The sequence below is a fragment of the Citrus clementina genome, unplaced genomic scaffold (assembly GCF_000493195.1).
Source record: "Citrus clementina cultivar Clemenules unplaced genomic scaffold, Citrus_clementina_v1.0 scaffold_9, whole genome shotgun sequence".
In the NCBI taxonomy this organism is placed as follows: Eukaryota; Viridiplantae; Streptophyta; class Magnoliopsida; order Sapindales; family Rutaceae; genus Citrus; species Citrus x clementina.
Window position 1 is genome coordinate 1,516,545 of NW_006261964.1, and position 11,985 is coordinate 1,528,529.

General features: G+C 37.6%; 2 protein-coding genes across 4 annotated transcripts in view; both read left to right on the top strand.

Moving 5' to 3' along the window:
• The window catches only part of LOC18032950 (probable acyl-CoA dehydrogenase IBR3), an 8,713-nt gene extending 1,160 nt beyond the window's left edge, over positions 1-7,553 (top strand). Inside the window, exons 3-17 of one of the 3 annotated variants that reach the window (XM_024181349.1) lie at positions 1,144-1,284; positions 1,402-1,533; positions 1,720-1,905; positions 2,186-2,263; positions 2,434-2,550; positions 3,095-3,193; positions 3,306-3,423; positions 4,285-4,544; positions 4,688-4,882; positions 5,172-5,314; positions 5,523-5,607; positions 5,692-5,901; positions 6,178-6,330; positions 6,466-6,570; positions 6,680-7,553. In XM_024181349.1, coding sequence (XP_024037117.1) covers positions 1,144-1,284; positions 1,402-1,533; positions 1,720-1,905; positions 2,186-2,263; positions 2,434-2,550; positions 3,095-3,193; positions 3,306-3,423; positions 4,285-4,544; positions 4,688-4,882; positions 5,172-5,314; positions 5,523-5,607; positions 5,692-5,901; positions 6,178-6,330; positions 6,466-6,570; positions 6,680-6,871 — 2,214 coding nt within the window. In that variant the 3' untranslated portion in view covers positions 6,872-7,553. Of the gene's footprint in view, positions 1-976; positions 1,285-1,401; positions 1,534-1,719; positions 1,906-2,185; positions 2,264-2,433; positions 2,551-3,094; positions 3,194-3,305; positions 3,424-4,284; positions 4,545-4,687; positions 4,883-5,171; positions 5,315-5,522; positions 5,608-5,691; positions 5,902-6,177; positions 6,331-6,465; positions 6,571-6,679 lie in introns of those variants that run through there. The other 2 variants (XM_024181352.1, XM_024181357.1) reach the window with 2 other exon arrangements.
• Positions 7,554-7,747: 194 nt separating this feature from the next.
• LOC112096445 lies at positions 7,748-10,634 on the top strand. The gene is made up of 3 exons (XM_024179883.1): positions 7,748-8,095; positions 8,186-9,395; positions 10,012-10,634. The coding sequence occupies exons 1-3, from the start codon at positions 7,748-7,750 to the stop codon at positions 10,632-10,634; spliced, it is 2,181 nt and encodes a 726-aa protein (XP_024035651.1).
• The last annotated feature ends 1,351 nt before the right edge of the window (positions 10,635-11,985 follow it).

The following is an 11,985-nucleotide window of genomic DNA, read 5'->3' on the forward strand; positions in this document are numbered from 1 at the left end:
ATAATTTAGGGGATTTTATTAAATCCCAAAAATTTTCAATTATTTTTATAATTATAATTTTATATTAAAATAATTTTTATTAGAAATAAAATTCTAATTTTGGGATTTATTTTTATTAAATTTAGGGATATTTTTATCATTATATATTTTTTATTTTTTAAAGTTTTTATAAAATAAAATGGTCTTTTAATTTATTTGGAGGTAAAATTATCATTTTATTAAAATTATTTAATAGTCTTTTAATTTATTTGGAGGTAAAATTATCATTTTATTAAAATTATTTAATAGTGTTAATACAAAAGTGGCTAGTTGATACAAATGTGAAAAGAAATGTGGTACAAAGTACATGTTAGAATTTTGTAGTGGTTGGATGAACATAAAGCAAAATAAAGGTGGTGCAATGATAATTTTCCTACAATATAATAATTTTAAAATTCTAAAAAATGTATTCTCTCTATCTCCTTCTCAACATATTTTAAATTTAAGTAATAGAATAAATATTATATAATATATTTGTTTTCATATCAAATAAATAATTGATCAACTTCATACGTGTGATAAAATATAAATAATTTTACATAATCTCAAATTTACATATAGAAACTTATTATTTTGAAAATATTATTTATAAACTCTATAATGAATTTAAATGACTATCCAAGCATTTATTTAATATTTATTTATTTTTCATTTTAATATTGTCAAAATTTAGATAAAACCTTATCTAATTTTGTGTTACACTAAATACAAAATAGTATTATTAAAATCTAATTCGTATTTTAAGTAAATGGAAGTTGAGAGTATTTTAGCAAGTTAAAATAATCCATCCATATTTTTAATAAATAAATATGTTCATTTACTAAATTACCTTTGATAATAAAATATTTTAACATACCAATGTGTCAAAATTTTGAAACTTAATCTTTTCTTATTCTTTTAGTAAACATAAGAGACCATATTGTTAATAACTAAATAGTAACATTTAAGCCGGAATAGTCTTTGCACCTCTTGGGTTGGATGCAATGGTTGGATCACAAAAAGATAAAAAAAATGGGTATGAAACCACAATTGTATTGTAGCTGGACCCATAACAATTATATATATCAAAAGTCAAGTAGAATTTTGAATCTTTTGATGTGACAGGTTCTTCGGGCGTTAGGTGATCATACTGTAGTTCCAGTTCCTAAAGTGTTCTGTTTGTGTACTGATCCTAATGTTATTGGAACTGCATTTTACATCATGGAATTTTTGGAAGGTCGGATTTTTATTGACTCAAAGTTGCCTGTAATGCACTCTTTCTCTTTAGTCTCTTACTTGATGAGTTGATAATCAAATTGAATTAGTGTAAGAATTTGTCTTTGGCTTGAAGTTTTGGATTTTGGTGTTGATATGTCTGATTAGGGTGTGCCACCAGAGAGGAGAAGAGCTATATATCGAGCAACTGCAAAAACATTAGCTTCTATTCATTCGGCTAATGTGGATATGATTGGACTGGGTAAATATGGGAGGCGAGACAACTACTGTAGTCGGCAGGTTCTTGAATTCTTTTTGAAAGTTTTAGCTAATTTAGCTTTGTAATTTATTTGCTTTAAGCAAAGAACTTGAATTTACAGCTTAGAATATGAAGTTGCACTGTAGAAGCTGTAAATTTAGAAAAAGAGAGATAACTTATAATATCTTGCAACTAAGGGGCACTTTTGATTTTTGCTTTTTGTTTAGATAGAAAGGTGGGCTAAACAATATACTGCTTCAACTGCTGAGGGTAAGCCTGCGAGTAATCCCAAAATGTTTCGGCTGATTGATTGGTTACGGCAGAATATTCCCCCTGAAGATTCATCTGGAGTAGCAGCAGGCATAGTTCATGGGGATTTTCGAATTGATAATCTTGTATTTCATCCTACTGAGGTCTGGAACTCCTAAATTCCTTTATTAACTTATATTCATAGATTTTTCTCTTAACATAGCTATCTGTGTGGTTTAAATATATGTCATTAATTTAATTATGATCATTCATTATTGTAAAACATTAGCTCTATAAGTTGCAACTCTTGCTTTTTCTTGTAAAATGAAATATAGAATGTGTGGTTTTTTTCACTTGTGTTGAATGAAAGCTCAATTTTAACATATATTTCTGAATAGCTTATGTAGTCCGAGTTGCACTTTTGATGATAACATCTTAGTGCAGGATCGCGTGATTGGTATTCTCGACTGGGAGTTATCTACTCTTGGAAACCAGATGTCTGATGTCGCACACTGCTGTCTGGTACCAAGTCAATTCTCAACTTTAGTTTCTGTCGTCAAAAGAGCTATACCCTCTTGCTTTGTTCCTTATGTCGCACAGGCCATTCTGTTGACACATAATATTCCTTTTAATGTATGAGTGGTTTGTTCGGGGCCATCTTTATGCTAATTACTTATTCCCTTTCGTGGCAGCCTTATTCTGTGGTTATTGGGCAGAACAAACATCTGGATGCAGGTTTTGAAGTTACTGGAATTCCAGAAGGGATTCCCTCACAGGCCGAATTTCTGGATGACTACTGTTCTGCATCTGTAAGACACATGTCTAACACTGATTAAACTGTGGTACTTGTGCACCGTTCCACACACTCTCTGTCCCCTTCTTGTCCTCTTATGTTGAAATTATGGTGATATTTTGAATTTTTTTTTTTTTTTCTAAATTTTGATTTCCTTCTTGGTTTTGTTTTAATATTTTCAAAAGGAGTCTACTGGATGGTTGAGGAAGGCTATAAGTATGGATCGTGATAATTCATTTTTCTGGGACTCATGATTTCATAATGTTTTGTCAAGAAAATATGCACCACTTGCTCATCTTATGGAAAGTGATGTCTATCGAATATATTGCACTACTAAAGCATGTAAACCAGGGGATACTAGCTGATAATAATGAATTTAATCTATCTTAAATATGGTAAGGATGACTGGTAAGGTTTGATTTTTGACATGCTCTCAAGGTTTGCTAATTTTTAGATGAGCTTTACTTCCTTGTAAATGTGATGGTTATTCTAGAATTCTCATCGGTGTTATCCTCCTACCTTATTAAGGACTGACTTATACTATGAATGTTGAAATGTAGGGAAAACCATGGCCCGCCAAGGTGTGGAAATTCTATGTTGCATTTGCTTTATTCCGTGGGGCATCAATTTGCACAGGCGTATATAACAGATGGCTGCTGGTATTCAGTGATGAGAAAGAGCTTGATGCTTGAGAATTAAGTACCACAAAAAGCTTTTGTGTTGAAATATCAGGCCACTTATATGATATTTCTATTTACTGTGACCTTACAGGGTAATGCTTCAGGAGGTGAACGCGCCCGATATGTAGGAAATCATGCCAATGAGCTTATAAATTTTGCTATGGATTTTATTGCACGGAAATCTGTGCTTCCAGAATATCCTCCATCTGGTAATTTAATCATTCAAAAGTATATTTGGAACTGGGGACACCAATACTTTTACACAACGTACTTTGCTTTGTATATGAACTTTGTACGGAATGGAAATGATGGATATGCACTACAGTGTCTGTTTCTGTTTTGAACCTCATAATTTACTATGTTTTTATAGTTCTATAAAACATGATGTAGGATGTTAATTGATGATTTTAGGATTTTAATTATTTTTAGAACATTTTAATTTTTTCCATTTCAATTAGTGTCTTACTAGGTATGTGTCTAGTGTTTTATTTGTAGTTTAATTGTGATGCAGTTTCCCTATTTAAGTTAACTTGGAGAAGTATGCTTACCCTATTATAAATAGAGAGGTCTTGTCATTGTTTTTCCTACACTCTTTTGATTGGAAAAAACCCTCTTTTCTGATTCTCTTTAGATTATCTATCAAAATCTCTCTTATAGAGTCATTTGAATTAGAACATCATCTAATCTCGATGTAAAACGTTAATATCAAAAATCTTGTTACACTATCGACTCATTTAGATTATAATGAAATCTAATATCACTTTGACTAGAGCAATAAGCTAATTGCATTGGCTAGACCATTATTGGAAAAATATCTAGTGTTTATCGACCCTATCAATCCGCTTCTGCTATCCCGCATCATATTTGTCGGCATTCATATAGAGGGAGAGTTATAAAGCCTAGATTATCTAACGAACAATGATTATTTGCTGTGCGGCACAGAGGTATTATAACTTTCCTTTATCATGGCTGTAGTATATTCAAAGATCATCATTCCTTGCCTGCTATTTGATTTGTTGTATGCAAAACAATTAGCCTAAAGTAATTTTAATCAACTTATGCAATTTTAGTTGCACAAGCAGATGCAAAACAATTTGGAAACGGGAACAAAATTCAAAACATTCTAGACGAAAGAGGAAGGTTTGTTCCCAGCCAAAGGGTTCTGGAACTGAGAAACAAATTGATTAAGTTCATGGAAGATTACATATACCCCAATGAAAAAGAATTTGAAAAACTTGCTCAGTCTGATGCACGCTGGATGATTCACCCAGAGGAGGACACGTTAAGGGAGCTGGCAAGGAAAGAGGGGTTATGGAACTTATGGATACCAGTATGTTTCCATATCTGCTCCCAGTCATATTTCTTTGTTTCTGATTTCTGTATTTTCCTTTGCCCTTGCTGCTCTTCTTAGCTAAAAAGAGGCTGGTTGGTGCTAATTAATTTGTTTTCTTTGAATATTCGTTTTAATTGCAGTTTGACAGTGCTGCCAGGGCGAGAAAGCTAATCTTTGGTGAGGGTCCAAATTCTATTTCTGATGGTGGACATGATCTCTTATTCGGGGCAGGCCTCTCAAACCTTGAATATGGGTACCTATGTGAGATCATGGGTCGTTCCGTTTGGGCTCCACAGATCTTTAATTGTAGCGCACCTGACACAGGAAATATGGAGGTAAATATTATTTCCAGGTTTATTTGAATCTCAGGAGCAATCATTTTCTGTTGCCACCATGTTGCCCTTCCTCTTTCATTTTTGAAAGTGCCATTTCTCTTTGCCTAAGAAGCATTATTCTTGGTAATGACGGTTGTCACTTTCTCAGTCTTATTATTATTTTGAGAAATACTTATATGAGCACTTGTAATCTGCACAATGCCAGGAACGATGACATGGTTTATTTTGCTGCTTATATCATCTTTAAGTTTGTTGGGTCTGATTATTATGCTTAAGCATTTGATTCTAGGTACTATTGCGATATGGAAATAAAGAACAACTAGAAGAATGGCTTATTCCATTGCTCGAGGGGAAGATTCGATCTGCATTTGCAATGACGGAACCGCAAGTTGCCTCTTCTGACGTTACCAATATTGAGTGCTCTATTAAAAGGTAGATTTTCATCATGATTCGTAAATGGAATGGAGCTTTTTATCTGCTAAATAGGGTGAGAGTTATTTTTCATTTTAGTGACAAAAAATCTGATGAAAATCACTAGGTATTATATTTCTTTGTTATCGTGCTTCATTGTATATAATTATACAATTTAGTTTGAGTTTCTTCTCAGAATTTTATGACTGTTAATGGATTTCTTGTACAGACAAGGAGATTCCTATATCATCAATGGGAACAAGTGGTGGACTAGTGGAGCCATGGATCCAAGATGCAGAGTTCTTATAGTCATGGTTAGTTCTTCTAAAACAGTCTGGCATGAATAGTTTTATTTGTTGTTCGCATAGCTGAAGTGGGTGATCTGAATCAATCTGCAGGGAAAAACAGATTTTTCTGAGGCTAAACATAAGCAGCAATCTATGATCTTAGTTGATATCAAGATTCCTGGTGTACACATGAAGAGACCACTCTCGGTGTTTGGCTTTGATGATGCACCTCATGGGCATGCAGAAATTTCATTTGAGAATGTGTATGTACCCGCAAAGAATATTCTGCTAGGAGAAGGACGCGGATTTGAGATTGCCCAGGTACAGTTGTTCTATGCATTTCACTACCACATGGAAGTCTGTCCTGATTAATATTTTTATTATGAGTGTTTATACGTGTCTTGAACACAGTAGCATGGAGATGAAAAGAACATGGGAAAATGTTGATTTTTGACTTCTATAGATTGATAACAGCTGTGCAGTGCAGTTATTAGATGGAGTCTGTGAGTGGATTTATGGTAGGGACTGCATTGTTATTTGTGCAGGCATACAATTTGAATATTTCATCTCCTTTTGCTTCTCTTTACTTACTTACAGGGTAGACTAGGCCCAGGAAGGCTGCACCATTGCATGAGACTGCTAGGTGCAGCTGAGCGTGGCATGCAGCTGATGGCTGAGAGGGCTCTTAGTAAAAAAGCTTTTGGAAAGTTTATTGCTCAGCATGGTTCTTTTCTTTCAGAGATGGCCAAGGTGATCTAAGTTAGCACCAGATTTGGGAAAAATTCTCAAAATTCTACTGTTCTACCTCTGAGGGGAAATTAATTTTGTGATCTGAAAGTGAATTTGGTAACCAAACTGATCTTTGTTACCGGTGGTGTCATGCAGTGCCGAATAGAGCTGGAGAGGACCAGATTGTTAGTTCTCGAGGCAGCTGACCAGCTGGATCGCCTTGGAAACAAAAAAGCTCGTGGAACCATTGCAATGGCAAAGGTAACCGATGTGCCTTCTAATTTGATTATCGTTTAATCAGATCCTGGTTTATTGGTTTATTTATATCAATCACCCGTATTGTGTGAAATTTCTTTGATGCATGGGCCAGGTAGCAGCTCCAAACATGGCACTGAAAGTGCTGGACATGGCAATGCAAGTGCACGGTGCGGCTGGCTTTTCAACCGACACTGTTCTGTCACATCTCTGGGCCACAGCAAGAACTTTGAGAGTTGCAGATGGACCTGATGATGTCCACTTGGGGACCATTGCCAAGTTAGAGTTGCAGAGAGCTAAGCTCTGAAAATCTCACACAGGATATATCAACAATCTGGACCTTTTTTTTTTCTTTTTTGTGTTGGGGGACCGGGAAAACGAAAAAAAATGAAAGAGAGAATAATTTGGAATGTGAAAGGGTAAATATTGTAGAGCTCTGTTATGACAGAATCAGAATCGAGCAGTTGATACTGGGATGTTTCCACAAAACACCACATCGCTCCATTGAAATAATTGTTTATCGTTTAATCAGATCTTAGTTGATACCAGTGGGAAATCTATTTAATTAACAGTGTTGCTCAAAATAGATATTTTAAAATGCTAGAATAACGGAAAAGGGCGTAAGGCAAATACCCTCCTTTTCGAGCAATACGAGAAAATATATCAACGAAACAATACTTTGAATTCTGGTGTGGGTCTGATACAACCTTCCACATTCAGCCCAACAACGAGTCCAATTATAAACAGCCCATGAAGGAAGCCACATCACAGTTTGAGGAAGAATCAGCTCATGAGGAACGGTACGCAAGCACACGAGTTAGAAGAGCCTCTGGGTGGTTTAAGGATTATGTCGTGTAGTGAAATTGCTAGTACCTTATGATTGTTGGTTTGTTTTTGCTGTCATATTTTCTATTAGAAGTTGCTGAGCTGTAATATTTTGCTAACGTCTTGGACAGAGGAATATATGTAGAGCAGAACAAATTCGTGTGGGGGTATCAGGAAATAAAATATCTCTTTCTATTTCTCTTGGCTCTTCTCTCTGTCTCAACCTCTCTTCCCATTCTTAATATTCATCTCTGATCTTTCTATTTTTGGAGTCAACACTCACTCGAAGAGTGCAAATTAATCAGATACATCCTTGGTTGCGTAGACGTGTATCATTGGTGCTTTCATTGCTATCATAATGACGGACTCTGAAATGTTAAAAACAATTCAAGAACAGTTCGAGAGCCAAACATTGTCGTTGCATCAAACGCTACAACAATATATGGCAACGGTAGATTCCCGCCTTGACCATTTGCGTTCACAGATCCAGGGGTCTTCAAATAACATGGGTCGAGCTCCTACTCAACCACACTCAATGTCTTCTTCTACTGAGGCAAACTCCAGCGGTGTTGAGATATCCCCAGTGCTCCGTTCTATGAAGATGGAGGTTCCTAAGTTTGATGGATCTGACCCAAACGGGTGGGTTTTCCGAATTGAGGAGTTCTTTGATTTTCACGGTACACCAGAAACTCTTCGCTTGTGGATTGTTTCTTTTCATATGGAAGGACGAGCAGCAGCGTGGTATCAATGGATGAAGATGAATAGTTTGCTTACAACCTAGAAAGCATTTTTACAGAATCTTAAACATCGTTTTGGTGCCTCTCTCTATGACGATCCTCAAGGAAATTTATCCAAGCTATCCCAAACTACAACGGTAGCTGAATTTCAGACCGCCTTTGAAGATTTAATGAATCGAGTGACTGAAATCTCAGAGCCACTGCTGATAAGTTTTTTTATTACGGGATTGAAACCCGATATTCGTTGTGAGCTGCTTTTTGCTCGGCCCTCGTCTCTGATGGAAGCATTTGCATTAGCTCCAGCCTATGAAGCACGTGCTGAAGAGGCCAAACAAAGGCACCGTTTTTTGACAAAATGGAACAACACCGCACCCGCACCTACCACAAGCTCCCCATCACACAAATTTCAGCCTCAACCATATCATCTAGCTTCAACACAACCGCACCATCCAGCTGGTATGGTCCACGTACCATCCCATTCACAAAATACTCCTCCACCCCCTAAACTAAACACATTACCACCACTTCTTCCCACACCTAACTTACCGATTCGTCGCCTCACTCGAGTAGAGCTCCGTGACAAGCATGAAAAAGGCTTGTGTTATAACTGTGATCAGAAATATAGCGCTAATCATCGCTGTCGCAGTAAGTTTTTGCTCCTTATGGGCACAGATGATAATGAACCTGCTTCGTTTGAGCAAGAGTTGCCACCAGAGTCGGTTGAAAAGGTCATAACAGGAGATATTTCCAGTCTGAATGCTTTGGCGGGTCAGATCAATCCTCGCTCACTCTGTTTGATTAGTGAAATTGGTTCTCACAGTTTTCAAGTGTTGATCGATAGTGGGAGTACCCACAACTTTATCAAACCAACAGTGGCAGAGCGTATGGGTTTACCGATACAACCAACGGCACCCTTCCGTGTGTATATTGGCAATGGGGATTTTCTAGTGTACAAATACTTTTGCCCTCAAGTTGCTCTCACGTTGCAGGGGACGGTTTTCACCTTAGATATCTTTGTTCTACCGATTAAAAGGCCTGATGTAGTATTGGGAATCCAATGGTTGCAACTCTTGGGCCGCGTCTCGCATGATTACTCTGCCCTATCTATGGAATTTTGTTGGAATGGGACACCAGTGACTCTTCGAGGCGATTTAGCCACTACTCCCTCCCTAATCACCTTTAATCAGTTGCAATCTCTAGTTCACAATGCTGATATTTCTAGCGTGTTTGCTTTGCAACAAGTACCTGCATTTGGGGAGGAATCGGCAAGTAATCTAGAGAATTCTTCCTTCGAATTACCTACAAATTTAAACCAACCCTTCATCGACCTCCTACACAGTTACCGCAACTTATTTCTTCAACCTACTACACTACCGCTGCATCGCACAATTGATCATAAAATTCATCTCCTCCCAAATACCACTCCAATAAATGTCCGCCCTTATCACTACCCTCATTTCCAAAAAAACGAGATGGAAAACTTATCCGTGAAATGTTAGAACAAGGCATCATTCAACCGAGTCAAAGTCCATTTTCATCACCGGTCTTATTGGTTAAAAAAAAAGATGGAACTTATCGCTTTTGTGTTGATTACAGAGCTTTGAATGCCGTGACAGTCAAAGATAAATTTCACATTCCGACTATCGACGAATTATTTGATGAGTTAGGCGGAGGGCTGGTTACCATCAAATTCGCATGCACCATCGCGACATTTATAAAACGGCCTTTCGCACTCATGAGGGCCACTACGAGTTCCTTGTCATGCCATTTGGTTTAAAAAAATGCATCTTCTACCTTCCAAGCTACTATGAACCAGATTTTCGCTTCTTTTTGCGTAAATTCGTGATTGTTTTTTTTTATGACATTTTGGTTTACAGTGCTACAGCAGAGGAACATTTGCGGCATCTTCAGCAAGTATTGGAGTGCCTTCATTTTTACCAGTTCTTTGTCAAGCTTTCCAAATGCTTGTTTTGCCAAGAAAATATTGATTACTTGGGCCACATTGTTTCGGCCTCCAGTGTGCGGGCAGACCCTCAGAAAATTGACGCTATGATTCATTGGCCGACTCCTCAGACTACAAAACAACTTCGAGGTTTTTTGGGTTTAACGGGTTATTACCGGCGGTTTATTCGTGGATATGCGTCGTTAGCAGCCCCCCTTACTGGCTTACTTTGTAAAGATGCCTTCAAGTGGACACCAACAACAACTGCAACGTTTGACGCTCTTAAGAAGCCAATGGTGGAAGCCCCTGTGCTGCGGCTACCAGACTTTGAAACAGACTTTATCCTTGAAACTGACGCATCTAATGTGGGTATAGGAGCTGTGCTTATGCAATCCGGGCATCCCATATCTTACTTCAGTAAGAAATTAGGCCCTCGACTTCGTGCTTCTTCTACCTACATCAAGGAATTAACTGTTATTGTTGAGGCAGTGCACAAGTGGCGACAATACTTGTTGGGCAGATTTTTTATCATCCGAACTGACCATAAGAACTTCTACAGTAGGTAGTTCAAACTCCGGATCAACAAATCTATATCAGAAAATTATTAGGCTATCACTTCCGCATTAAATATAAACATGGCTGTACCAATCTTGCAGCTGATGCTTTATCGTGAGTTCATGAGTAAGCTGGTGCGGACACATCAACCGTGACTGCTTCTTGTTTGCCTCTTCTTAGTCGCCCTTCATTTGAGTTGTTAGCAACTCTAAACTTAGAAAATTCCACTCTCTCAGATATGACTGCCCTTCATCATTAATTTGCTACGGGAACTCGTTTAAGGGATTATTCGCTACATAATGGATTTCTTTTTTACCGCAATCGCTATTATATCAGCCCATCATCATCTTTGAAAGAAGTTCTATTGGCTAAATTACACTCTACTCTACTTGCGGGGCATGTAGGTATCAAACGCATGCTGGTCCGCTTGGCCTCTACTTTTTTCTGGCCTAAAATGCGTATGGATGTTGAGCGGTTTGTGGCGAATGTCTTGTGTGTCAACAGACCAAATACTCTACTCAAGCACCAGCGAGTCCACTGCAACCTCTTCATATCTCTACTTTAGTTTGGGACGAACTAAAGTAGTTGTTGATCGCCTTACTAAATCGGCACACTTCGAATCCCTTCTCACTCAATTTACTGCTGTGAAGACAGCCAACTTATTCGTGGATATGGTTATAAAAATTCATGGGTTTCCTACCTCTATTATTTCTTATCGCGACCCTGTGTTCTTAAGCAATTTTTGGAAGAAGTTATTTGAGTTAAGTGGCACTACCCTTCGTCACAGTACAGCCTATCACCCACAAACAGATGGGCAATCAGAGGTAGTCAATCGTGGCTTGGAGCAGTATATTCGCGCTTTCACTCAAGAAAAACCAAGCTCATGGGTATCTCTACTTGGGTGGGCTGAATTTTCTTACAATTCTTCCTATCACAGCAGCATCAAGATGTCTCCTTTTCAGGCTCTTTTCGGGCGACCACCTCTTTCCATCCCTCCTTACTTAAATGGCTCTACTTCAATCCAAGCTATTGATGAAGCATTAAGTGAACGTGATGCATTACTCCATTCTTTGAAAGAGAATTTTCGCCGAGCTCAACATCGCATAATTCAAAAAGCTAATGCTCATAGACGTGAAGCTCAGTTTGCTGTTGGGGACCAAGTTCTAGTGAAGCTTCAGCCATACCACCAAACTACAGTGGCAACTCGTTCTTGTCAAAAGCTAGCTAAACGGTATTATGGCCCTTTCCATGTGATAGCTCGAGTTGGTCCAGTAGCTTATAAACTTGACTTGCCTAACAGTTCTAAGATCCATCAAGTGTTTCATATTTCACTTCTCAAACCCTTCATTGGTTCTCAAAACC

Bases quoted from the DNA above. Each gene is read 5' to 3' on its own strand.
- LOC112096445 (XM_024179883.1), top strand. From the start codon at position 7,748: ATGACGGACTCTGAAATGTTAAAAACAATTCAAGAACAGTTCGAGAGC. The intron at 8,096-8,185 runs GTTTCTTTTCAT...GCATTTTTACAG, and splicing joins AAACTCTTCGCTTGTGGATT to AATCTTAAACATCGTTTTGG. The intron at 9,396-10,011 runs GTAATCTAGAGA...ACAGTGCTACAG, and splicing joins ATTTGGGGAGGAATCGGCAA to CAGAGGAACATTTGCGGCAT.